At 35.2% G+C, this 26,200-nt stretch overlaps 4 protein-coding genes across 4 annotated transcripts; 1 reads left to right on the forward strand and 3 right to left on the reverse strand.

Moving 5' to 3' along the window:
- Positions 1 to 2,587: 2,587 nt before the first annotated feature.
- On the forward strand, positions 2,588 to 7,405 carry LOC101889610 (FK506-binding protein 5). The gene is made up of 5 exons (XM_059125812.1): positions 2,588 to 4,180; positions 4,238 to 4,459; positions 4,566 to 6,777; positions 6,839 to 6,987; positions 7,050 to 7,405. The coding sequence occupies exons 1-5, from the start codon at positions 2,725 to 2,727 to the stop codon at positions 7,310 to 7,312; spliced, it is 4,302 nt and encodes a 1,433-aa protein (XP_058981795.1). The 5' UTR covers positions 2,588 to 2,724; the 3' UTR covers positions 7,313 to 7,405.
- LOC101889443 (large ribosomal subunit protein bL34m) lies at positions 7,391 to 7,866 on the reverse strand. Its single transcript, XM_005190453.4, has 2 exons — positions 7,708 to 7,866; positions 7,391 to 7,639 (listed from the first exon to the last, which is right to left on the reverse strand). The coding sequence occupies exons 1-2, from the start codon at positions 7,728 to 7,730 to the stop codon at positions 7,426 to 7,428; spliced, it is 237 nt and encodes a 78-aa protein (XP_005190510.1). The 5' UTR covers positions 7,731 to 7,866; the 3' UTR covers positions 7,391 to 7,425.
- Positions 7,867 to 11,128: 3,262 nt separating this feature from the next.
- On the reverse strand, positions 11,129 to 17,133 carry LOC131803896 (GTP-binding protein Rit2-like). The gene is made up of 4 exons (XM_059125773.1): positions 15,991 to 17,133; positions 15,384 to 15,440; positions 13,364 to 13,629; positions 11,129 to 13,309 (listed from the first exon to the last, which is right to left on the reverse strand). The coding sequence occupies exons 1-4, from the start codon at positions 16,217 to 16,219 to the stop codon at positions 13,058 to 13,060; spliced, it is 804 nt and encodes a 267-aa protein (XP_058981756.1). The 5' UTR covers positions 16,220 to 17,133; the 3' UTR covers positions 11,129 to 13,057.
- A 2,511-nt stretch (positions 17,134 to 19,644) lies between these two features.
- On the reverse strand, positions 19,645 to 20,788 carry LOC131803913 (aldo-keto reductase family 1 member B1-like). The gene has a single exon (XM_059125818.1). The coding sequence runs from the start codon at positions 20,652 to 20,654 to the stop codon at positions 19,716 to 19,718; it is 939 nt and encodes a 312-aa protein (XP_058981801.1). The 5' UTR covers positions 20,655 to 20,788; the 3' UTR covers positions 19,645 to 19,715.
- Between the last annotated feature and the right edge of the window lie 5,412 nt (positions 20,789 to 26,200).

The following is a 26,200-nucleotide window of genomic DNA, read 5'->3' on the forward strand; positions in this document are numbered from 1 at the left end:
TTTATCACATTTCTGCTAATTTTCCGTTCCTTTATTTTTTGAGCAAACCTAAATGAGAATGACATTTCGAACTGTTCTCTCTTCTGCTAGTTTTACTACTAAAAAAGTACTGGAACACAACTATAGTTAGCAATGTTATGCGATTTAAACCGCTTAGGCAATATGCAATTAATTTGGAAATTAGAATTTTGAAACCTAATTTTTTTGATTTTTCAAACTTTTGTTTGTCATTTTTTCCTATAAATGTGTTTTTTATATTAACATGGTCCTGTCATGAACTGTTATCTAGATAGTATAGACACAAACCATTTGCTCAGAATGCATTTTGTCTAGTATTTACCATTTTAAGTCTTTGCTCTCACTTACAAAAAAAAAAAAAAAAAAAAACAATAATTTTAATAGGTTTCCAGACATTGTGATTAATTATTATTGTAACTTCAAACCATGGTAAAAATAAGAAGGTAAGGTCATTTCAAAAAGGCATTCCCATCTCTGCGCTTTCTGTAATTTACCTTGTCACATTTCACTACATAAAAACAGGTCCCTATCTCTGATTTGTGTATGTACAATGGATTCATGGTAGAAGAATATAAGTAGATGAAATGTTGTCAAATGAATAATATTTGAAAAAATTGTAAACATATGATTGATTCTACCATGCTTCAAACGAAACGAATTGACAATGAACTGTCAAACAAATTTTGGGATTGAAAATGTTGAATGAAAAAATTTTTAAATTTGTAAAAATTGTTGAAAAACTCGTATTATAATAACCTCCGAATGTAGTCGTATAAAAAACATATAAAAATCTACTTATATTTGAAAATATATTTAAATTTTTTTGACATATCAATGTTCCCAAGCGTTGATGCATCTACCTGTATTTTTTACCATGTATTCTATGTAAGGTGATAGCTTCAATGAAAAGTTAATATTTTTAAGAATGAAAAAAAAAACATTAGTCGCAATTGCGAGAAAATCGTAATTCACTTCTATTTAAACAAACATGGCGCTCTCTTCTTTTATTTGTATGTTCTCTTTAGAATCTTTTTACACTACGAATTTGTCTTTTAACACAAGTTCTTTATAAGAGGCCGAATGAATTGAGAAGTTCTGACAAGTCTTTTACTGAGAGTTTGTGAATTCTTGCTGGTCAAATTTCTTCTTGCAGTCGCTCGTAAAAAATAATTATTATGGAAATAGAAAGCCTAAAGGTGAGAGTACATAAACAGTTTAAAGTTTGATGCCAGAGCCGCAATCAAACCCTGCCGTCGTTGTTCCCGCCTCGTCATTAAGTTGAGGGTACATAAGCAGCTTGGCATTATGGCTAGGAATTTTAATGTCAAATTACAAGGAAAACAACGGTAGAATCCGCCCCTTTATAATATGTTTTAAATTATGCCATGTGAAGACTTCAAACTGCTTATGTTCACACATGTACAATAAGGAGGTAGAACAGCTTTGTAAAACTAGTGAAATACAGCCCGGAGGCTATGCCCGCTTTCAATATTTCAATTCCATGATAAATCTGGATAATGTTATTGATGCGCGCCCCGCAACTTCAGTTTCTTCCAATCATTGATTTTGAATATATTTTGTTTTTATTTTTTAAAACAAGAGATACATTCAGTTTTACGAAGCTGCCCTATCTCCTTATTGAACTCTCTCCCTCTCAGAAAAAGCTGCTGGAAAATTCCTGCAGGAAAATTAACCATTCATGATATATTGTCCACGTGATTTCGGCAATTTTTCTCAATGTTACTACTTTTTACTTCACGTATTTCTCGATTTTCTTTTTTCTCTGAAACCATATAACAGCAATTTATGACGTTTCGCTATTTTGATACTTTTACCACTAATTACCATGGTACAATTGCATTGTAAAATAATACAGACAAAAGCATCAACGCTTCGAAACATTGATATGTCAAATTTTTTAATACATTTTTTCCAAAATTGTACATTTTTTCCAAAATTGTGGATTTTTATGTTTCTTATAGGACGCCAATCGGAGGTTGCTATGATACGCATTTTTAAACAATTTTAACGAATTTGATTCATTTTTATTCAGTTTGTTTGACAGTTCGTTGTCCCAGCAGCTGTGTTTGATGCGGCTACCCTTATATTTGTACCATGTTACCTTGTCAAATTTCCATGGTAGAAGAATATAGGTAGACGCATCGACACAGCTACTGGGACAATGAACTGTCAAACCAATTTTGGAATTGAAAAAGTTGAATGGAAAATTATTTAAATTTGTAAAAATTGTTGAAAAACCTGTATTATAATAACCTCCGAATGACGTCGTATAACAAAACATATGAAAATCTACTTATATTTGAAAAGACATTTAATTTTTTTGACTATCGATGTTCCCAATCGTTGATTCATCTACCTGTATTTTTCTACCATGCAACTAATGGATGAACATGGCAGAAGAATACAGAATACAGCTGTGTTGACACGTCTACTTATATTCTTCTACCATGATTAGTTGCATACACAATTACGAAATTCGTTTTTTGCCAGGAACTTGCCCTATTTATATTTAATCATGTAAACCTACTATTACTTTTGTGTGTGTCTGTCACCGTCACCGTTGCCTGTCCACATGTGCTGCATTGTTTATCATTTCAAAACTGTGCACGCTCTCCACCAACATTTATAGAAATTTATGAAAATTTCGTTACATTTCCAAATTCTAGAAATTTGCATTCTCCTGAAATGGCTACAAAAGAAGGCGGCACGGCGATATCACCAAAAGAGAAAGAAAAATTAAAACAAAAGTTAATGAATCTCCTGATGGAACATGAATCAAAAAAGAATAAAAAACAATCGGAAAGAAAATTCTTGAATAAAACAAATGAACAACGGCATGGAAAAGAAGAGGACATCCAGCAACAGAAGCAACAAGCTTCTCCAAATCGAGAAGGCCACAAAAAGAAGCATAAAAATGCCCCGGGAGTTAAGGGGAATCAACAACATATGGGTGTAGTGTCCAAGGGAAATACAAAGATGGCAAATAAAAAGCTGAATAAAAGTAACTCCATGTCCCAGCAAAATAGTACAAAAAGAGCTGGTGTAGATGCGAAAACCAAAAATTTGCCAAAAGAAGGTAACAACGATAAACATTTGAAACCAGACGTAAGGCAAAAAAGTAGTGAAAATAGCAAGAAATCTACATTAAATAAAAAGGGAAACACTGTACAAACCCCTAAAACGAAACCAGAAACTATTAATATTAAGAAAACATCAGTGGCTAATGGCACAAAGAGTAAGAAACAAAAAGCAAAGAAAGTTGAACCTGAGGATAAGTTGGGTTTAGCACAGAAGACAAATTCTCCAAAAGCCGGTAGTCAACAAAATTCTTCCAAAGGCCAAAACAAACCTAACAATGTCAATATGACTAAATTGGAAAAGGAGACAACAACAACGGAAAATGCTGAACAAAATAAATTGTTCCGTTCTGAAGATACATTGCCAAATAGCCAACCCAAAAGCAAGAAAAATAATAAACCCAAAACTAATCTTAAAAAGACTGATACCTCCGTAGGAGAAAAGAATTCTAAAGTTCCTCTCAAAGAAAACTCTAAAACAGCAAATAAAAGTAAAGATAAAAAGGAAAAGAACAAGCAAAAGTCTCAAAATTCCACCAATGCCAATGCAACAAATGGCTCGACCAACAAAGATCAGCAAAATAAGGCAAAGAAACGCGTAGCGACTGAGACGTCAAATACCACAAATGTCTCCAAAAAACCAAAACTAACTAAAGAAATACAACAAGTACCCGTGGAAAGCAAATCTAAGAAATCTAAAAAGAATAAGGGAAAAACGAATTCATCATCTGATAACAAACAATTGGATACAAGTAACATGCCCGGCTTTGTCAAGGGTGGGGATTTCGATTCAAAATATGGAGACTATTCCGGTGATGCATATTGGCAACAACAGTATGCCAATAACTTTGAAGATTCCGAAGATGATTTTGGTGAGCATCAACAAAATAATCAAGAGGTGGAAACCTATAATGGTTATGGGGAATCGGATGGCTCCGATGAAGATGATCCCTACAACTATAGTGATATTGATGACTCGGATGAAGATAGTGATGACGATGATCCCTACAATTATAGTGATATTGATGAAAACGATGAAAACTCCTACAATTATGGTGTTACAGGTGATTCCGACGATGATTCATATGATGATAATGATCCATATGATTATAGTGATTTAGATGATGAAGATGACGAAGAGGAGGAACACTATTCAGATTTTGATGAAGACGACTACGAAGAAGATGAAGATAGTTATGATTATTCAGACAATGAAAATTCTTCAAATTATGATGAAGATGATGCTGAGGATACCGGCAAGTCTTATGATTTTGAGGATGAAGAAAATGATGAAGACTATAAATTACCAGAAGATGTACCCGAAGACTTGATTGTCCACTCAGGTATGTTGATTATCGATTTTATACTTTTGCATGGTGGAATGGGTTTTAATGTCCTTTATATATTTTTTGATTCGTTCTAATAATGAATTTCTATCTTCATTTTTAGGAACTGCCACCAAGAGGGACATACAACCTGAGGACAATGTGGTATTTAAGGATAAAAAATATTGCCAAATTATAGAATTAAAGAGCCAAACAACAGTGAAAACAATACAGCAGCCAGAAGGCTACAGAAAGGAAGAATTACTAAAATTAAAGTACAAAGAGAATCACATTGCAAAGATAGAACCGCCAGCATTGTCATCTGATACAAAAAATGTCGACAAAGAAGTTGAAGATAAAAATGACGATTGCCCAAAACTGGTACCAATTATTGATGAGGATGGTTTTCAACTTTACAATCCCAAGGAGGATGACGAAGAAAATTTGGATGAGGAATCTTTAGGTGATGAAGAGCAGGATGCCTATGAATATGACGACGATGCTTCAATGGAAAACGTTAGCCTGGGCAGTGAATATACTGAACTTGATTCAGATGAGGCCGATTCTTTAATGTCTGAAGATATTAATGAAAAATATTTGAATAGAAATGCCAATGATTATGACAGCAGTGATGACGATGATGAACATATGCATTCAATGCAAACTGTGGATATCATTAATGCTACCAAGTGCAAATATGCTGGAAATTCGAAACAAGAAATGGATGTAGAAGATGATGACGATGAGAAGGAAGTGACGCCTTCACAAATTTTAAACAAACACATTAAGGTTGGTAGCAAAGCTGTAGTTGTAAGCATTCCAATTGCCGACAAGCCAAAAGAAGAAGAAAAAGAACAGTTGAACGAGGAGAATGACTCGTTGAATGCCAATCCAAATGTTCAAGCAGAAAAAGAAATTGGGACAATATTGGAATCCAACACATCGTCCAATTTGCCTCTAAATGATGGTGAAAATAATGATGAAACATCAACTAGCCATGATGAGAAACCAACAGATCAAGTCGATGGAGATGAGAATACCTCCCGCGAAGCAACAACTACACGTGCCAAAATTCAACATCAAAATCTAACGGATTACGATACAATATTTTGTAATGCCATTAATGCCAATTTGGTATTGGTTCTTGTGAAAGACCCCTTCTATATTTATGGTACTGTACGTCTAACACTGTTGGCTGGTCAAGTTGACGTCTACGGCCATTCGCTTAGCCTCAATAAAGAAATTGAGCTATTTTCACCACGTGGTTGCAGTGTGATAGAAATTTCCTCCCACCCTAGTGCGGCAAAAGCACCACAAAACAACCTTAAGCAGACGTTAAAGAGTTACGACAGCAATTTCCTACGATCTGATCTGGAAAGTATCATCAAAGGCTTTGATCCCGCAAAAGATGCTGTGGTTCTACTGAAACGCAACGATGAAAGACGAAAAGTTGTCAGCCAGTTTAAGAAGTTCATGAACGAGAATGTATTTCCCAATCTACAAAATATAAATCCGGATCGACCTCTGTTCAATTCCGAATATCTACTACGTTGCATTATAAACACATCTGCCATGGAACAGAAATGTTTGCGTTTATCCGATCAATGGAAACTTCTGGAAGTAAGTCGAAAGTCTCGCATCCTGTTGGCTGGTGGAAAGGGGGTTGGTAAATCAACTCTACTACGGTATCTCATCAACAAAGAATTGCAGAGAAGCGAAAAAGTACTCTTAATTGATTTGGATATTGGTCAACCGGAAATTTTTGTACCACAGACAGTGTCGTGTGCCGTGGTAACAAAACCTCTATTGGGACCCGGTTTCTTTTTAAACCAACAGCCCGAAAAGGCATTCGCAGTTGGCCACACAAACATTGCATTGTGTGCCCATCGTTATATTGAAGCTGTGCAAAAATTAATTGATTATTGTTTAGCACAAAATCACCTTCAAGACATTCCATGGTTTGTCAATACCATGGGCTATAACAAAGGCTTTGGTTTGGAACTTATTTCAGTGATAATAAAATCCTTGCCCCTAACTGATGTTATCCAACTGCAAAGTAACAAGGCTATAAATAACTTTGACACATTACTCTTCCCCCAAAATATTAATCAAGTACCATGTAATATGTTTATGGAATATAATGGAAATCCTGATGAAGAATCACCCATATTAGAGTATCGCACACATGTATGGCAAACTGCAGTCACACAAGAATCACGCTATCAAAAGGAATGGGATATGAGTCCCAAAGATACGCGGTATGCCATGTTGTTGACACGTTTGAGTGTTGCTTTGCAGGGACATGCAGAATGGCTTACTGATTGTAAGCCTTTAAGGTAACATAAATACCTAAAATTTGTGAAAACAATATGATTCATTTGAAATTTTCTATTTTAGTGCCCCCTTGGATCAACTTAAGCTAATCAATTTAATGGATAATAAACCACCCTGCTCCCAAGATGAATTGGCCAAGGCCATGGAAGCCAATCTAGTGTATCTTTGTCATGCCGAAAACGAACGTAGTGCTGTAGAATGTTTGGGAATTGGTAATTAAAAACGATGCAACAGTTGCAACTTATATTTATCACATTCTCCCTTTCTCCCTCAGGTGTTGTCCGAGCGATTGATTATCATGTGCGACAAGTATATCTCATTCCGGCAATTTCCACTCCGCTACTAAAGCATGTCAACTGTTTAGCACTGGGCGATATGCCTTTGCCCAGTTCAATGCTAACCAATCAAGGTTCTCGCGTCAATAAAACAGCACCATTTGTCTATAATACCGTAGAAGCCAATGCCTCCAAGGCGATTAAACAAATATACCATAGACCTAAGTTGTTCCTTAGTGGCAAGCATAAATCCCTAGACTAAGTGAATTCCAGTGTTTAGTCCTAGTAGTTTATTTTTGTTTTTTTGTTACTGAAATAGAAAAGAAACTGAAGAAGACTATTTTATTTATTTAAATGTGGTGTTTTATTGTTCCTCTAATGTGACAACACATAACGGCCCTTTAATATGCGACGCATCAAGGTCCTTCTGCCTCCTTCGGTAGCCATGCGAGCATCCCAGCCATGTACATTGATACGTTTGACTTCTCTGGGTTTTGGGAAGTGGCAACGTACCTTGGTCTTTAGTATGTCCCGGTTGAAGGCATGAGCCTCTCGTGTTATGACCATTTGTCCAACACTGTTGCAGGCCCTGAATGCAGACAAGAGAAATGGACACAGATTATCGATGCTATAATCGCGGGGTATCTTGTAAATTACCTTCTCAATATATTTGTAAACATTTTCTTTTATTAATTAATAATTATTTTAATGAAAACAAATTGAAAGTCGGCGTTAAGTAACGAGGAAGAATAAACACGCACTCGCTTATTAGGGATATGTAGATCGATTTTTCACTAATCACTCAGCTGTTTGCACATATGAGGAAGAACTTAATGAATAGGTATGTTCAGTGTTGCAGGTAATAGAAAAAAAGATCAGGGCCTTAAAACAAAATTGGGGAAGAGATTATAGCTATTTCCTCCCACGCTAGCACAGTTACAGGATGTTTTTATTTATGATATCAAAAATACAAGACCAGTAAATTCTTTCAGGTTTTGGAACAAAGAAACTTTTAGATAAAAACAACAACAAAAGAAGGAGCAAACAATTTAAAAATTAAATGACAATTTTCTACGACTTGGTACGTTCAGTGTAGCCGGTAATACAAAATACGTTAGACCTACAGTTAGCGACCAAAATAAGTCCGACCTATGGTAGAAGAATGCAGGTAGATGCATCAACGCTTGGGAATATTGATATGTAAATTTTTTGTTTTCTTATACGAGGCCAATCGGATATTGTAATGAAGTGTATTTTTCAACAATTTTTAAAAATTTCAATTATGTTTCATTCAAAAATTTCAATTCCAAAATTGGTTTAAAATTTTATTGTCCCAGCAGCTGTGTCGATGCGCCTATCTACATTTTTCTGTCATGATCCTTCCATGGCAGAAGAATACAGGTAGATGCATCAACGCTTGGGAGCATTGATATGTCAAAAACATTTAAATGGGTTTTTTCAAATATAAGTAGAATTTTATATACTGTCTTATACTACGTCATTCGGAGGCTATTATAATTTGGGGTTTACAACAATTTTTACAAATTTAAATAATTTTTCATTCAACATTTTCAATTCCAAAATTGGTTTGACAGTTCATTGTCCAAGCAGCCGTGTCGACGCGTCTACCTATATTCTTCTACCATGGATCCTACTGATATCAACAGTGTTGCCAACTTTAATTTTTGACAATATTAAACAAATCCAGTAACACCAGCGAGCTTTATAATAATATTTATCATCACTCAGCTGTTTGCACATATGAGGAAGAACTTAATGAATAGGTATGTTCAGTGTTGCAGGTAATAGAAAAAAAGATCAGGGCCTTAAAACAAAATTGAGGAAGAGATTATAGCTATTTCCTCCCATGCTAGCACAGTTACAGGATGTTTTATTAAGTAGAATTTTATATACTGTCTTATACTACGTCATTCGGAGGCTATTATAATTTGGGGTTTACAACAATTTTTACAAATTTAAATAATTTTTCATTCAACATTTTCAATTCCAAAATTGGTTTGACAGTTCATTGTCCAAGCAGCCGTGTCGACGCGTCTACCTATATTCTACTACCATGGATCCTACTGATATCAACAGTGTTGCCAACTTTAATTTTTGACATTTCATTGATAACTTTGAGTTTTCATTTTACCGATATTTGTCAGTAAATTTAGATAACCCCACTACTGGCCCCTGCAACCCATTCCTACGTAAAAAGTTTTATTTCAAAGTAATTTAGTATTAGACCTCCCAACGATCTTATTCCAATAAAAAATCTCTTGAGGATTTCTAACATAAAAACTTTTTTATTGATGTTCATATTTTGGTATTTGATGACATGTTTTGTTTTTTTTTGCTGTTTTTAAAGTTATATATAATTAATTTCTTATTGATTATGTAAATTAACAATTTATTTACTATGTATTTTTTGGGTTTTCTTAAATATTTTTTGTGTAATTATTTAATTTTTTATTAATAAATTCTGATAATTATTGTGTTGTATTTGTTTTTCATTTTTTTTATTTGCATCAGATGTCGCTTAATAGTTTTATTTATTTTTTAGTTTTATTTTGAATCAACATATTTACATATGTATGTTTGCATGTTTGTAGGACATAGTTGTTTATTTATTAAACATAAAATCTTTTATAACAATTATTAACAAATATGAATAACAACAATGGTTAAGTAAGTTGCAATGTTTTCTTTAAACATAATAAATTATATTGAGTAGAAAAATAAATAAAATTTGTGTGTTTTATATTTAGTTTGTTATTCTCAATAGCATTAGCATATGAGTAACATAAATAAGGAACTTTGTGTATGTGTCTGTTTTTAAGTGAAAGTCATAGGCAAATAATGATGTAAATAAGAAAGAATTCAATTAATTAGACACTAAAAACTAAGCTAGTTTATTTTAAATCGAAAGAAACATAATGTTTAAAGCACCTTAACTGGATTTATTTATCATAGTATTTAGGCAAATTTGACAAATAAAACTCAATAATCGCACACATGTCAATGTACTTCAATAGATGGACAACTCTTAAGGTGAGAATGCATGACGGAATATGACAGAAAATAATAACAAATTATATTTAACTAACAAAACCTTGTAAACTTTGGACCTTGTTGTTTTGTTGTCTTTATGAGTAACCATCGGTAAATAAATTGTATTTGATTTTATGCGTTTTTTTTTTCTTATTGTTGTGTATTTAACTTAACACTATATTATTTCAAAAGAACTCATCACTGTGATGTTATATTCTTTTCAATTACATTAAGTTTTGTTTAAGTATCAACTATTAATAAATTCTTCATTTGTTTTAAATAATTTATTAGATTGGTAGTTATTTTGAGTGATTTTTGTTTTGTAATCGATGATTAACATGTTTATTCTTAACCCTTAAACCATTGGAAAACAGCAACGAAGTGTGTTTACATATACGAGGAAATGTAGTGGATTTTAAATGTCAGTTTCACTTGAATTGGCGTGTGAAAACATGCTATTAAGCAATTTTAGATTCATGGTAGAAGAATTCAGGTAGACGCATCAACGCTTGGGAACATTGATATGACAAAACTTAAATTTTCTATTATATTTTTTCAACATTTTTAATTGAAAATTGGTTTGACAGTTCATTGTCCCAGCAGCTGTGTCGATGCGACTACCAGTATTCTTCCTTGTTTCAATTTCAATTCTGCTCTGATGCATGCATTTTTTGTCTCTATATTGTCAAATTAATAATGACAGTCCTAAAACGCCCGGTATATTTCCACATCTGGTTTCCAATTGATAATAGGAAATTGATATCTACTGAATTTATTATATGTAAATATTTTTAAAAAACAAAAAATATTCTAATGTAAACATGGCTTAAGCCTGGGTTATTGCCATGGTAAAAGAATGCAGGTAGACGCATCGACAACATTGATATGTCAAAAAAGTTTAAATGTCTTTTCAAATATAAGTAGATTTTTACATGTTTTCTTTTCGGAGGTTATGATAATACGTGTTTTTCAAAAAATTTTACAATTTAAATAATTGTTCATTTAACATTTTAAATTCCAAAATTGGTTTGACAGTTCATTGTACCAGCAGCTGTGTCGATGCGTCTACCTAAGTGCTTCTACCATGGTTATTGCCATTGTGGAAGAATACCGGTAGTAGCCGATGTACTACTCCGATGACTTAATCTAGTCAAAGAATCGTTTTATGTATTCTCACCTTTATAAATGTTAAATAAGTAAAACTCGCTTGCCATTCCCGAACAGTTTATGGGTTAAGATTTTAATTTCAAATGCGGCTACTATGATTCAGCCAATCTTTATGAGACAAAATATGTTTTTTTTTTTTTGATTTTTAATTATAAATAGTATGCAAGTATGGAACATATGTTTGATGTCAATTCGTTTTAGTTTAACTTGTAGTTTTAATAAATACTCTAAGTTTCTTAAATAAAAGAGAAAAACAAATATGTTTGACTAGGAAAATTCTAATACTTAGAAATCAGGATCGTCGATATGGAAAGTACTAAGGCGGAGAGTACATAAAGATCTTTTTTGACGGGTTTAAGGAGTTTTAGGTTAACTTAGTTCGATTTCGGCCTAGTCGCCATTATTCTTTTCCGTAGAAGCCAGTCAGAAAATCGTTTTATGTATTTTCACCTTAAAGGTGGCTAATGGCTTAAGTCATCGGCTGGCTTCTTTGTGGAGGAACAAATGAGTTTTAGGTTGACTTAGTTCGATTTTGGCCCTACTCTCCTATGTTCTTCTCCGAAGAATCCAGCCGATGACTTAATCCAGTTAAAAAATCATTTTATGTACTCTCACCTTAAGTTATGAATATTTTAAACAAAGTTTCTAGGTTATGTCCTCAGGCATAGATGAGAAGTCTTAAATGGAAGAAAATTGTCAAAAAAAGCTTCCGTCCTTTTTCAGAAAATCAAAAAATTATGTGTCTGATTAGGCAATGATCTCAAGATGCAGCTTAACATGGAATCACAGAATTCATTTAGCAATTATCGAGAGGCTGATGTCATAAAGACGAATTTTGGTATTTCGATAAATAAAACAAGAACTCTATTATCTTGTCTTTTGTAAACGTCATTATTGTATGACTCCGGTAGTGAGATTATCTAGCTCTTTTTTTGAGATATCAACAAATATCGGCAAAATTAAAAAGAAAAATTATGAATGAAAAGTCTAAGTTGAAGTTGACAGCACTATTGCTATCGGTAGGATTTAGCGACTACTTTAATTTAGTCGCTAGCTTCGTAAGAAAAATTCGTTGATTACCGAAATCATAAGCATCTCAATGAAAACGATCTTGTCAGTAACTCAAAAATTATTTAAAGAATCGCACTACTGGTCTATGTCTTAGGTCCTGGCTTCTCGTTACATGTAAAAACAAAACGAAAACTATTTTCCTTATATAATTTCTCATTTGATATTTCTTGACTTTACATATATTCTCATTGAACTAGAATAGAGCCAAAGGACATTAATAACATTTCAGGACTATTTTAAGTTAAACTTTGACCACAAAATTTGTCTCTCCTTTCTAATACTTCAATAGAAAATAATCGAAAACATTCCACACGAATTAAATGATATCGCTCTCCCGTTTTTCTTTCCCTCAATTCTCTCTTTCTCTACGTCTCTCTTCCTCTAGGAAATAATGTACTAGAAATTAATGCTACTCGTACTAAGATTTAGTTCAATTCTTATGATTATAACAGATCTGTATAGAGTGTGTGTGTGTTTGTTTTGTTATAGTGTTTGTTATTACTTATAGAATATATACCTGTTTGTTTTGCTGCTGCTTCTTTTTCTTCTTCTTCTAATAATAATAATATATAAACATACTCTACCAAAAAAAAGTGGGCGCTTACGGCTGATAATCTCTTATGTGCGGCGATTTTATCCTTGTGCTTCATCTCCTTCCTTCTTCTGCTTGTTGCGTTTTGTCTTCATTTAACAACTAGAAACTCCAAACCGATTGGGCTTAATTTAAATTACGTCTTCGTCGAAAGACCAAAGCAAATATCGAACGTATACGCCACCAACGACTTCGTCGTCGGGAATGTAACTTTTCCGAACTGGTACCATTGCCCAGGGCCCGTTGTTTTTCTTTGCGTCGTATTTCACGAATCAGAGCATAGAACGCCTCATCGATGTAGAGACGCAGAGCGGCAGATGTTTCAAAAAATGGACAGCCAAATTGATTGGCCAAATTGCGTCCTTCTTCCGTGGAAACCTGGAAAAGATTCATTTATAAGAAGTTCGAAATTTTTAAATCCATTTGACATACCTTTCGTAGAGATTCGAGGTCACTTTTATTGGCAATCAACACCAAGGGAATATCTTCGGTTAATCTAACTCTCTGTATTAGTTTGCGATATTCCGAAGCCTCTTCGTAGCTATGCCGATCGATGACGGAATAACAAATTATGAATCCCTCTCCACATCGCATGTATTGATCACGCATAGCCGTGAACTCCACCTGTCCCGCAGTATCGAGTATATCCAAAAGGGCTGCTTCATTGTCGATGACGGCTTGCTGTTGATATGAGTCCTCTAAAAATCGTGGAATGTGAAATTAGTATTTACTTGAATATAGAATGGCTCGAAAGAAAACTATGAAAGAAAATAAAAAATCCCACTTCCTTGGCTCCAAAAGCCCATTTTTTTAAATTCAATTTTTAGTCCTTGAAAAAATATTTTTAAAAAACCTACTTTTTATTATCCCTAATTTGTTTTTTTTTTAAATTCACGATTTTTTCTGCTTAATTCTGTTTTAAAAATATTCAAGGTTTCGATCGTTGAAAAATGTTATTTTTAAACAAATCAACGTTTTTTGGTGCTTTAAAAATATTCTTTAAAAGTGTACGTTTTATCGTTCTCAAAATAATATTTTTTTTAAATTTACGTTGTTTTGGGGCGTTCACGTTTTAGGCCTTGTTTTTTGGTCCTTGAAAAATCATTTTTAAAAAATAAAGGTTTCTAATTCCTAAAAATTTTTGAAGAAGTTAACTTTTTTAGTCTCTAAAAATGTTTAAAATATTTAAAGACATTCAAGTTTATGGACTTGATGATTATTGAAAAACAATTTTTAAAAAATGCTTTTATTTTAGTCCTTAAAAAATATTTTTTTAGAAATCAACTTTTTTGGTTCTTAAAAAAATATAAAAAATCCAAGTTATTCGTCACTGAAATTTTTTTTAAAAAATCCACGTATTTCGATCCCTGAAACTATTTTTTAAAAAATCCATGTGTTTTTTTGTCCCTAGGAAATGTTTCGAAAATCTACGTTTTCGAATCCTGAAACTATTTTTTTAAAAACCCAAGTTTTTTTATCCATGAATTTTAAAAAACCTAAGTTTTCAGTCCCTGAACAAATCTTTCCAAAAATTTCACGTATTTCGGTAGGTAAAAAAATATTTTAAAAAAAATCCACGTTTTCCGGTAGCCTAAAAAATATTTTTAAAAATCCATATTCTTCGGTAGCTAAAAATATTTTTTAAAAATCCACGTTTTTCAGTAGCTGAAAAATATTTTTTAAATATTCATTTTTTTCGGTACCTATAACATATTCATAAAAAATCATGTTTTGCGGCAGCTAAAAATATTTTTAAACAATCCTGACGTCTGACGCTCTTCTATGGATAGAAGACCGCCTGACGTCTGACGCTCTTCTATGGATAGAAGACCGCCTGACGTCTGACACTCTTCTATGGATAGAAGACCGTTTGACGTCTGACACTCATCTATTGATAGAAGACCGCCTGACGTCTGACGCTCTTCTATGGATAGAAGACCGCCTGACGTCTGACGCTCTTCTATGGATAGAAGACCGCCTGACGTCTGACGCTCTTCTATGGATAGAAGACCGCCTGACGTCTGACGCTCTTCTATGGATAGAGGACCGCCTGACGTCTGACGCTCTTCTATGGATAGAGGACCGCCTGACGTCTGACGCTCTTCTATGGATAGAAGACCGCCTGACGTCTGACGCTCTTCTATGGATAGAAGACCGTTTGACGTCTGACGCTCTTCTATGGATAGAAGAGCGCCTGACGTCTGACGCTCTTTTATGGATAGAAGACCGTTTGACGTCTGACGTTCTTCTATGGATAGAAGACCACGTGAGGCTATTCTATGTATAGAAGACCGCCTGACTTCATATAGAAAATATCCTGATTTTCTTTTATATGTCGAGTATTATCTACAATCCTTCTTTATATAAAAAAAAAACTTCTCTTCTATCTTCTTTTCTTATACGCCTAGAAATCCTTGCCATAATCTCTCGAAAATAAACTTATCAAACTTACCAATTGTCGGATCGTGATAGTCCAAAAAGTTGTGACTGACAAATTGCAGAGTAACAGCTGTTTTTTGTTTGTAGTTGTTAGCCCGCCAGCATCCAATGTTAAGATGTAACGGTAGTGGCGCGCCATAATAGTCACATAGTTACAGTTATATTCGTGGACCATAACAAAACAATGAAACGGGCCATCCAAACGAAAGTAAAAGCAGCACAGCAGCATAGGGTGGGTGGGTAGGTGGATGAATATCAAACAATTTGTTGAAAAGAGTGGTGGCGGTATTCGGCATCATCATCAGCATCAACATCGTCGTCGTCATCATTCGACAAAAACCCGGTGGTGGCAGCAACAAACATTTTGATAAGAAACGTCAATAAATCGGGTGCGTGTGTATATAATTGCGAATGAAAACAAAAAGGCCACACAACGAGAATATCCACACGAGATGTGTTGTTTTTTTTTGGAGAATCGGTAGAACAAAAGAAATATTGCGTTAGGCAGGCAGTCAGACAGACAAACACGAACATACATAATTATTGATTATTCAAAGAACAAGAACAATATGCAAATGCAAAAAAGAAAAAAAGCAAAACCAAGATAAATCCATATTTACCCGATTTCCCGACACCACCATCTCCCAGAATGACAATCTTGTAGACCCTTAGACCTCCGCGCATATTTAGCGGTGGAACATTTGGTGGTTTCATAGCCAGATGACCATTTTCCTTGCGATTACCAACGGCATTTGTGATGCTGGAATTGTTCTCTTTGTCACTGGAAAGTTTCTGTTTGGCCGATTTCTTGAGGGCAGCACATCCAACTGTGGACATATCACCGGCCATGAGAGAAGTGAGGCCTTAGCGGGCTCACACGGAGGAATTAGGCGTTAGCCAAACCAAATTGGGAGTCCGTTTCCCTGTGAGGATTAGATGTGGTGGTTGTTGTGTGTTGAGGAATGTCAACCTTGAACCTGGACCAGCTACAATGAAGATGTTGATAGTAGACAGCACAATGTTTTAGATAAACTGTCGAGGACGAAGTCAGGAACTAAGTGAATCACTAATTGGAGGATCTATTGAAAATATCCACTTTTTGTATTTTATTCAAAAGGAGACTCAATAGAGGTTTCCATTTCTTTCATAGGGTATACTTCGTTTATGAAACTGGGGAGGGGCCTTACTCGAAGTATTTCCACAAAGCTTGTTTTTCGATATTTTTATAACAGAAAATAGAGGGGCACGTGTTATTGTTTTAAATATATAATTTTATTACTTTTTTCGTTTTTTTCTCGTTTCGTTCGGTAGCACTCCTTGCAAAAATATTTTTTTTTCTTGTTAACACAAAATTTTCTCGTTTTTCACTGCCTTTTGCAAATAAGAGGAAAAAATAAATCGCTGAATTTCACTTAAATCGAATTGCTATTTCTTCGTTTGCGGAACAGATGCAGACTGTGTGATGATTTTAATTGGTTTTGTTGTGTGTCGGAAGCGAAATAAAATCAAAATTAAATTAATAATATTTATTATTTTATATTTCTTTTTTTTTTTGTTACACTTTAACAACAAAACAGTGAAAATTTTCCCATTTCTCGTCGTCTTTGGCTCGCTCGGTATCGACAAAATTTTTCTATTCTTTAGAGAGTCTTTGTCGTTTTCTTTACCGCCTGGCAAAAGAAAAATGTGATGGACCCGCATACGGAGGGGTGGTTGTTTGGCTGTAAGCATTGGCGTGTATAGGAGAAGGAAAATCAACCCTTGTTTTTGTTAGCTTTTTTTGTTGCTTCCAACGTTTACGTTTATGTTTTTCATCTGTTTTTGTCGTTTCATTCTGCCCATCTATCGCAGCGTTTTTCATGCTTTCCCTTAGTTTTGCGTATTTTTCTCTAGTGTACATAACAACACTTACTCTCACTCTCGCCTCTCTTGATTTTACTATACGACGATGGTAGTATACAATAAATACTATCAACAACACCCCTCCCCCCAAACTGCCAGCAGCAGCACCCCAACGTTCCATCCATTTCTTTGAATTTCCCCAAACACATGTCTTCGTTGTTGTTGTCGTCGGAAAATTATTTATTGTTTTGAGAAGTGAAAGTTTGTTTTTCCAAAGCTCCTTAATGCAATATGTAAGCTTTAAGCAAATGCTCTCGCCAAATAGTAAATAACGGTATTTGGTGGGTGTCATTGCTTAATGTAGCTTTGGGGGTGAAAGTTTTCAATGAAAAACTTTTCGTATCGTTTTACTTCAAAATATGGGTCTTCTAAAGAAAGAGGGTCATTGAAAGATTCTTTATGGATGGAGACCTTCATAAGATCTCCACAATGTTAAGAGATGCTGTATAGGTTTGCCATATTGTCAACGTATATCCACGTTGCCAAGAGAACAAGGTTATACTATCCACGTTGTCAGGAAACTGTGAATAAGTTATTCACATTATCAGAGGTCTGGGGATAAGTTATTCATGCTGTAATGAGGCTATGGATAAGTTATCTACGTCGTTAAGAGTTTAAGGATAAGTTATCTACGATGTCAGAAGTTAAGTTATCTACGGTGTCAGGCGACTGGGGATGATTTATCCTCGTTGTCAATGGATATGTTATCTACGAAGTCAGACAACTGTGGATAAGTTCTTCACGCTGTCGGGATAACTTATGCACGATGTCGCGAGACTGTGGATAAGTTATCCATGTTGTCAGGAGATTGCGGATAAGTTATCCATGTTGTCAGGAGATTGCGGATAAGTTATCCACGTTGTTAAAGGCTTAAGGATAAGTTATCTACGATGTCAGAACACTGTGGATAAGTCATTCGCGTTGTCTGGAGGCTGCGGATAAATTTTTCAAGCTGTCACTGGACTGTGGATAAGTTATCCACGATGTTGGGAGACTGTGGATAAGTTATATACGGTGTCAGAAGACTGTGGACAAGTCATTCGCGTTGTCCGGATACTGTGGATGAGTTATCCATGCTGTCAGGAGACGGTAGATAAGTAATCCACGCTCTCACTAGATCATGGATAAATTATCTACCATGTCAGAAGACTCTTGAAAATTTATCCTCCCTGTCTGGAGACTGTGGGTAAATTCTCCACGTTGTCATCGAATAAGCTATCCATGCTGTCAGAAACTGTGGATAACTTTTAGCGGTGTCAGGAGAATACGGATAATTTATTTATGATGCCTGGAGACTGTGGATAAGTTTTTCACGATGTCAGGAGACTATGGATAAGTTATTCACGCTCTCACTAGACCGTGTATAAGTTATCTACGTCGTCAGAGGACTGTGGAAAAGTTGTCCTCGCTGTCCGGAGACTGTGGAAAAGTTATCCACATTGTCGGGAGTTTAAGGATACGATGTTATATACGATGTTAGAAAACTGTAGATAAGTTACCCCGTTGCCTGGAGACTGTGGATAAGTTATTCACGATGTTAGGAGACTACGGATAAGTCAACCGCGTTGTCTGGAGACTGTGGATAAGCTATCCATGATGTCACTAGACCGTCGATAAGTTATCTTCGATATGAAAAACTCTGGAAAAGTTATCCTCACTTCCAGGAGACTGCGGATGAGTTTTCTGGCAACTGTGGACTATGCTGTCCATGCTGCCAGAGGTGTGTATAACTCATATCCACTGTCTGTAGATTGTGTATTAGTCATCCACTTTTGTTCAAAAGTGTTTGGGAAAGTTATCAAGTGGCTGGAGACACTGGAAATGCTATCCACATTGTCTGGAGACTGTGGATATGTTCTCTGCATCGTTTGAAGACCGCGGACAAGTTGTTCTCATTATCGAAAGACTATGGATAAGTTATCCGCGTTACCTGGGAACCGTGGATGTATTATCCAAGTTATTTGGAGATTGTGGATATGTCGTGTTCATTATTTGGAGACTATCGATTAGTACTTCACGTTGTTAGGAGCTTGGGTAAAAGTTATTCATTTTGTCTTGGGGTTGAAGATAATTTATCCTCGCTCTATGGCGATTGTGGGTAAGTTATCCACGTTACCTTTAGACTGTGAATGGGAAGGCGAAGTCGTCGGAATGTTATTTGGGGTTTCAAGAAATAATTGTTTGATTTTGCCTAGACATTGTGAATAAGTTATCCATGTTGTTGAAAAACAGTGGAGCTTTCATCCGCGAATGAATATTCATTTTATAGTGGATAAAAAATGTGTTTTTTTCAGAAACTTGGAAAGTTAAATCTCCATTGCTCTATATACATACTTACTTTTAGCCGAATTTTACAAATAAATCAGACTGTGTCTGTGTGGTCTTCAAACTTTATTAAAAACTTAAAAATACTATTGTTAACAAAGAACAACTATGAACCAACCTAAAATTCCGTATTAAATGGGAAATATTTGTGATGACTCATGCCGGTGAATGGTATTAGACGGGTATTGGAATTGTAACGATCCATCAGCTGCATATCTTCAGGCGATAACTCAAAATCGAAACAATCAAAATTCTCCGCTATGCGTTCTTTGCGCACTGATTTCGGAATAACAATTGTGCCCAATTGGATCAGATAGCGCAGACAAATTTGTGCTGGAGTACGGTTGTAACGCTTCGCCAAATCCTGGGCAGTTTCATCATAAAGGAATGCTGGCCATTTTTGTGCAGGTTTTGGCCGAGCCAATGGGGCATAGGCAGTAATGACAATATCCTTTTGTCGGGAGAATTCAATCAGTTTCTTTTGATTTAAAGCGGGGTGGCATTCCACTTGATTGACCACCGGGCGAATACGGCAGTTTTGTAGTATTCTCTCAGTTTGTGCAGCATTGAAATTGGAGATGCCCAAACCCTTGACTAGACCAAGATCAACGAGTTTTTCCATGGCCTTCCAGGTGTCAACATAATCTGTGTCACTCAATTCACCGCTGCCATGAACATTGTCATCGCCCTTGTACACTTGACCCACTGGGAAATGCATGAGATACAAATCGATGTAGTCCAAATCCAAATTACTTAGGCTTTTGCGACAGGCATGTTCCACTATCTGGGGATCGTGGTGTATGCCACCCAACTTTGTGACCACAAAAATATCTTCTCTCTTCACTTTGCCCTCGGCAATTTTTGCCTTAATTGCCCGTCCAACTTCATGCTCATTCTCGTAGACAAATGCTGTGTCAATGTGCCGGTAGCCAATATCAATGGCATCTTTGACAGCTTGTTCGGCTTCGTTTTCATAGGAACGCCAGGTACCTAAGCCGACGACCGGCATCTGTTGGCCATTGCTCAGTTTAATGCATGGAGCTAATTTTGAGGTCATATTTTTGCGTTGTAATGCGTTTCTTTTCCTTTTATTGATTTGTCTTATCTTTGAAGTAGTTTATCTGGCTATTAGTGAATTATTTGCCGATTTTCACTTGTTTTACACGTGACACTTCACTGCTGGGGGACACTTTGCCGTTTGAGTCTGAATGTGAACGGCATTTGTTTATAACAACAGTCGTCATTCATTCGATTTGGTTCTCTCAAATTCTTGGGGGTTTCTCGTTAGTTTCTCTCAGTGAGTGAGGCGGTCTTGTTTGACTGGTATGTTGTTATGTCCACTCTTTCTCATTTAACACGTATTCTCCCCATTGTTAATGTATTTGTGTTCTCATTGCTATTTCGGTATGCTTTGGGAATTTTCTGCTGACTCATTGGCAGATGATGACTCAAAGAACACTCTTGAGCAGAAAATAGTGCTCTAAAATGGGAGGAAATCATAGGCATGACAAAACATAAAAAAGTAAATATAAAAAGATGTTTCTTCGATCTCTTACGTTTTACAAATTATATAGAACCTGTATAGTGATAACCTTGCATGGGTCCTCTATTGCTAAGAGATATTAAATGGTGGTTTCCATAGAAAAAAAAAAAAATAAAAGGATTGTTTATAGCTTGCATAATTTTGGGTATCTGTCTTGTATAAAGATTTCCTTAGCATTAAGTATACGGAGTATACGGAGTGAGATCAAAACAAAAAAAATGCAACAAAGTCAAACGCCATAATTTTTACATTTTTTTTAAATGTTATTAAATGAAAGCAATAAATGTCGGAAATAGCATCAAATTTTAGAATAAGTTAGATTTGTTCGAATTGGTCACCTTTGGCACGAATTATGGCCTTCAAACGGTAAATGAAACCGTCACACGCCGGCCGAATGTTGCTCTGCGGTATTTTGGCCCATTCCTGGCGAAGCCCCTGCTTAAGGTGATCGACGCTTTGGTATTTTTTGGTGTCAACCTTGCTTTTCAAAATACTACAGAGAAAATAGTCCAACGGAGTGGTATCCGAGAGATTACGTGTCCAAGGCCAGTTACGTGTCCAAGGTCTGCGGCCAAAATGTTTGCATGCCAAAGGCATTAATACAACTTTCTGGTATATTTTCGCGATAATATTCGACATTTATTCTGATGCCACGGTGGATTAATACGAGCGGAGAGCATCGGCTGTTATAGCGGCCCACACCATCACCACGGTGGCCAACCAAAGGTGCACATTTTCAGCTGACTTCTTTTGCAAGTAAACACGATCATTTTAGTTGTTTACAAACTGCTGGACAACAAATGTTTTCTCATCGGAGAAAACAAAATTCGGCAGTTCACAACTTTCGGCTAAGCTAAGCAACTCTTTAGCTCTTTTGAGTCTATTTTCCTTCTGTTGCGGGGTAAGTTCTTGCACTTTTTGGAATTTTAATGGCTTTATCCCGAGCTCATTTTTCAATATTTGCAAATGGAATATTGCGGTATTTTCGGCTGCCGCGACGCGGGTTTCGATCAAGTCGCTTCTTTACTATTCGAACCTTTTTTGCAGATGTTGCTGTTTTCTTCCGTCCACTTTCTTGACGTCGGGCTACGCTACCAGTATCACGGTAACGAGACATAATCGATTTATTCATATTTAAACGCTGGAGTGCTCTAACGATTGCCACTTGTGGTTTTCCAGCCAAATATAAACGCGCTCCGAAGGCCTAAGAAACCTTCTAGAGGAATACATTTTTATATCCTCCACCATAGTATGGAGGGTACATTATGTTTGTCATTCCCTTTGTAACACCTCGAAATATACATTTTAGGCCCCACAAAGTATATATATTCTTGATCAGCATAAAATTCTATGTAGAATGTGTTCTGTGTCCGTCCGTCTGTGGAAATTACTCTAGCTTCCGAATGAAATGAAGTAGGTTGATAACATTTTACTCAAATGTATTTTATGTCTGCAGGAATTTTGATATTGAAAATGGGTCATATAGGTCCACGTTTTGGTATAGCCCCCATATAGCGGTACCTCCCGATATTCAGTTCTTTGATGGTTTTAGCGACATTATTCAAAAAAGTGTCTGTGCAGGTCCACGTCTTCGTATAGCCCCGGTACCTCCCCATATTTGGTATTTTGATGATTTTAGCGACATTATTCACCGAAATTGTTTCAAATTTAGTATTTGAAGTTCGAAATGGATATTACAGCCTGTGACAGAAAAGTGTCTGAGCGGGTCCAAGTCTGTATCTGTCCGTAAGTTTGTCCGTATAGCCCTCATATAAATGTGTCTTCCGATATTCGCTACTTTGTTTTAAATTTAATATTTGAAGTTCATAATGGATACTACAGACTATGACAAAAGATTGTCCGTGAAGGTTCACGACTTCTTATAGCCCCCATATAACGGTACCTCCCGATAATCGGTATTTTGATGATTTTAGCGCCATTATTCACCGGAATTGTTTCAAATTTGGTATTTGAAGTCCGTAATAGATATTACAGCCTAAGACAGAAAAGTGGCGGTAGCTCCCGATGTTCGGTATTTTGATGATGCAGGTCCACGTCGTTGTATAGACCATAATAATTATTTAATTTAATTTTATTGAACATTGCTAAATTCGTTCCAAATAGTGGAGGGTATTCAGCTTTTTTACTTTTTGTGTTTTCCATATTTAAAATAAATACATTTTTCACTTCCAACCACAAGCCATTCACAAAACTGCTATTATTATTTGAAATTGTACAATTAATATTATTTATTTACTCTTTATATTTCTTGTTTTGTTTTTTTTTTTACATATGTAGAATGTAGAATGAAGAAATATTTAATTTTATTCGTATTTTTTTTTGTTTCCATCTTTCTTTTTTTTTTAGAAAAGTAACATTTTTGTTAATTTATTTGTTTGCTTTGCTCTTTTAAAGAAACTATTGCTATTTGTTCTCTGTGGTTTGGGCATTTTTTCTTTTGTTTTTGGTTTTGCATTTCATTCAATTTTTGGTTTGGTTCATTTCGTTTGTTTTCGTTAAAGTTTTCCTTGGGGTTTTTGTAAATTTGTAGTTTTTGTGTAAATATTTAAAATTTGCAATCAAAATGTTTTTTTGGCATAAATCATGCAAAATTCAATTAACGCAAACAAAAATGGAAATTTAAATATTTTTTAATAAACTGTTTTAATTTCCGGTATAAATTTTGAAGATTCCACGGAAAAATGTGGCGAGCCAGCGCAAAATTTTTTCCAAATCTTCCAAAAGACTTTGTCTATCGGGTTGTGTCATGTCTAGGTAAGTGTGAGTGTGTGTCTGTGTGTGAGGGACAATTTTGCTCTGTAAATATCTATGTGAGTGTAAATATATATATTTGTTATTTGTTTTCTTATTTTCCATTTGCTTGCTTATTTTTTAATTGGAGTTTTTCTTCTTACAGTGAGCTGCTTAAGAGACTTCTTTTTTACTTTGACGAGTTTGATTTGGAGGTTATTAGGGGGTCTTCTATGTGATTTTCAGTTGCAAGAAAGTCTAATCTGTTTTTTTCTGTAAATTTAGTTTGACGTTTATTGTGAGAGGTTTCTTTTTTATTTTAAATTCTATTTTAAAGTTAATGGGGGCCTCTATTTTCCGTTTTTTGGTTCATTGAGATTGTCCAATCTAATCACATTTAAAACTTTTTTTAGTTAAAAGTCATTTTACATTTACACTGGAGTTTTTGTATAATAATAATCTGCTTTTTTTACAAAAAAAAAATGAGTTAAAGTTGTTAGTTATACTTATATCTTAAAATACATATTTCAGATCAGAGTAGAGCTTATTTAAGATTAAAGTGGGGCTTTTTTGTCAAGGTTTATCTACAAATCTATATTTTTTAGTTTTTAGAAAACTACCCATCGTCTTATTTTTTTAGAAATATTATTTTTTTTATTAATATTTGTTGTGTTGGACGTTGAAAAGTTAGTTGCTAGAGTTTAAAGTAATAATAAAAGGCGTTTTCATTGTTTTAATATCTCTACCAGAATTTGAGGTCTAATCTTCAGTGGATCACGTTTTGTTTTTTTTGGAACAAATATTAGATTGGAAACGTTTTCGGATTTTAAAAATACCAATATTATTTTGAATGTTATATTAATCCTTTTAATATTCCCAAAATGATCTAAAGTATCTACACATTTCAGCATTTAGAGTAGTTAAGTATTGCCAAACTATTTAAGAATTATTTATGAGAAATAAGGAGTAAAAAAGCACTTAAGATCGGTCATGCCGAACTTTTCATATCCTCCATCATTTGGAAAAAAATTAGAAAATTAAAAAAAAATCTGTCGAAAAATAACGCTCAAATGAAAATCATTATTTGGGGGCTATGCAAAGAGTGTGGTGTTGCAAAAGTCATAGACTGAAGTAACATTTCCGAACTTTAAATACGAAAAAAAAAATCAAATAAATACGAAAAAAAAAAATCAAATCATGAAAATACGGAAAATCTGGGGGTATCGTTATATGGGCGCTATACTATAACCTGGACCTATGTAGATAATTCTCTTCTAAGGGATAAAGTACTCAGAAGATATCCCTTGTGTGGTTTTTAAGATAATTCCATTAAAAATTATGCCTGAAATCATTAAAATACCGAATATCAGGGGTTACCGTTATATGGGGGCTATACGATATCGCGGACCTATACAGGGTGAGATGACAAAACTGCAACCATCATCGGACTGCTGTTAATTCTAAGTCTCTCGTCCGACAGCTATTAAAAATTATTCTAGTCACAGCTCATTATAATGTTTACAAGCGTACAAAAGCATTTTGGTGAGAATTTCCCAGAAAAAAAGTTATTCGTGACGGAATTCAAGCGTGATAGTGTGATTTCTTTGTATTTGGCTGGAAAACAACAAGTGGCTATCGTTAGATCGCTCCAGCATTTAAATGTGAATAAATCTTTTGTGTCTCGTACCATCGCTCGTTACCCTGATACTGGTAACGTCAAGGAAGTGGACGAAAAAAAAACAGCACCATCAGTGGAAATGGTTCGAAAAGTAAAGAAGCGATGGCTCGCTGAAGCTGAACATATCGCAATATTCCATTCGGCAAATATTGAAAACTGAGCTTGAAATTCCAAAAAGTGCAAGAACTTATACCGCAACAGAAAGAAAATAGACTCAAAAGAGCTAAAGAGTTGCTTCGCTTGGCCGTAAGTGGTGAACTGCCGAATTTGGTTTTCTCCGATGAGAAAACATTCGTTGTCCAGCAGTTTGTAAGCAAACAAAATGATTGTGTTTACTTGCCAAAGAGGTCAGCTGAAAATGTGCACCTTCGGTTGGCCACCGTGGGGATGGTGTGGACCGTCATAACAGTAGATGGACGCTCTCCACTCGTATTAATCGACCGTGGCATCAGATAAATGGCGAAAATATTCTGGAGGGTGTATTAAAGCCTTGGGCATGCGAAGGTTTTGGACGCAGACCTTGAACATTCGAACAGGACTCAGCACCAACGCACTCAGCACGCGCCACCCAATAATGGTTACAAAATGACGTTCCTCGCTTTACAATGGCCACCAAAATCTCCGGATATCA

Source organism: Musca domestica, unplaced genomic scaffold, assembly GCF_030504385.1.
Source record: "Musca domestica strain aabys unplaced genomic scaffold, Musca_domestica.polishedcontigs.V.1.1 35, whole genome shotgun sequence".
Classification (NCBI taxonomy): Eukaryota; Metazoa; Arthropoda; class Insecta; order Diptera; family Muscidae; genus Musca; species Musca domestica.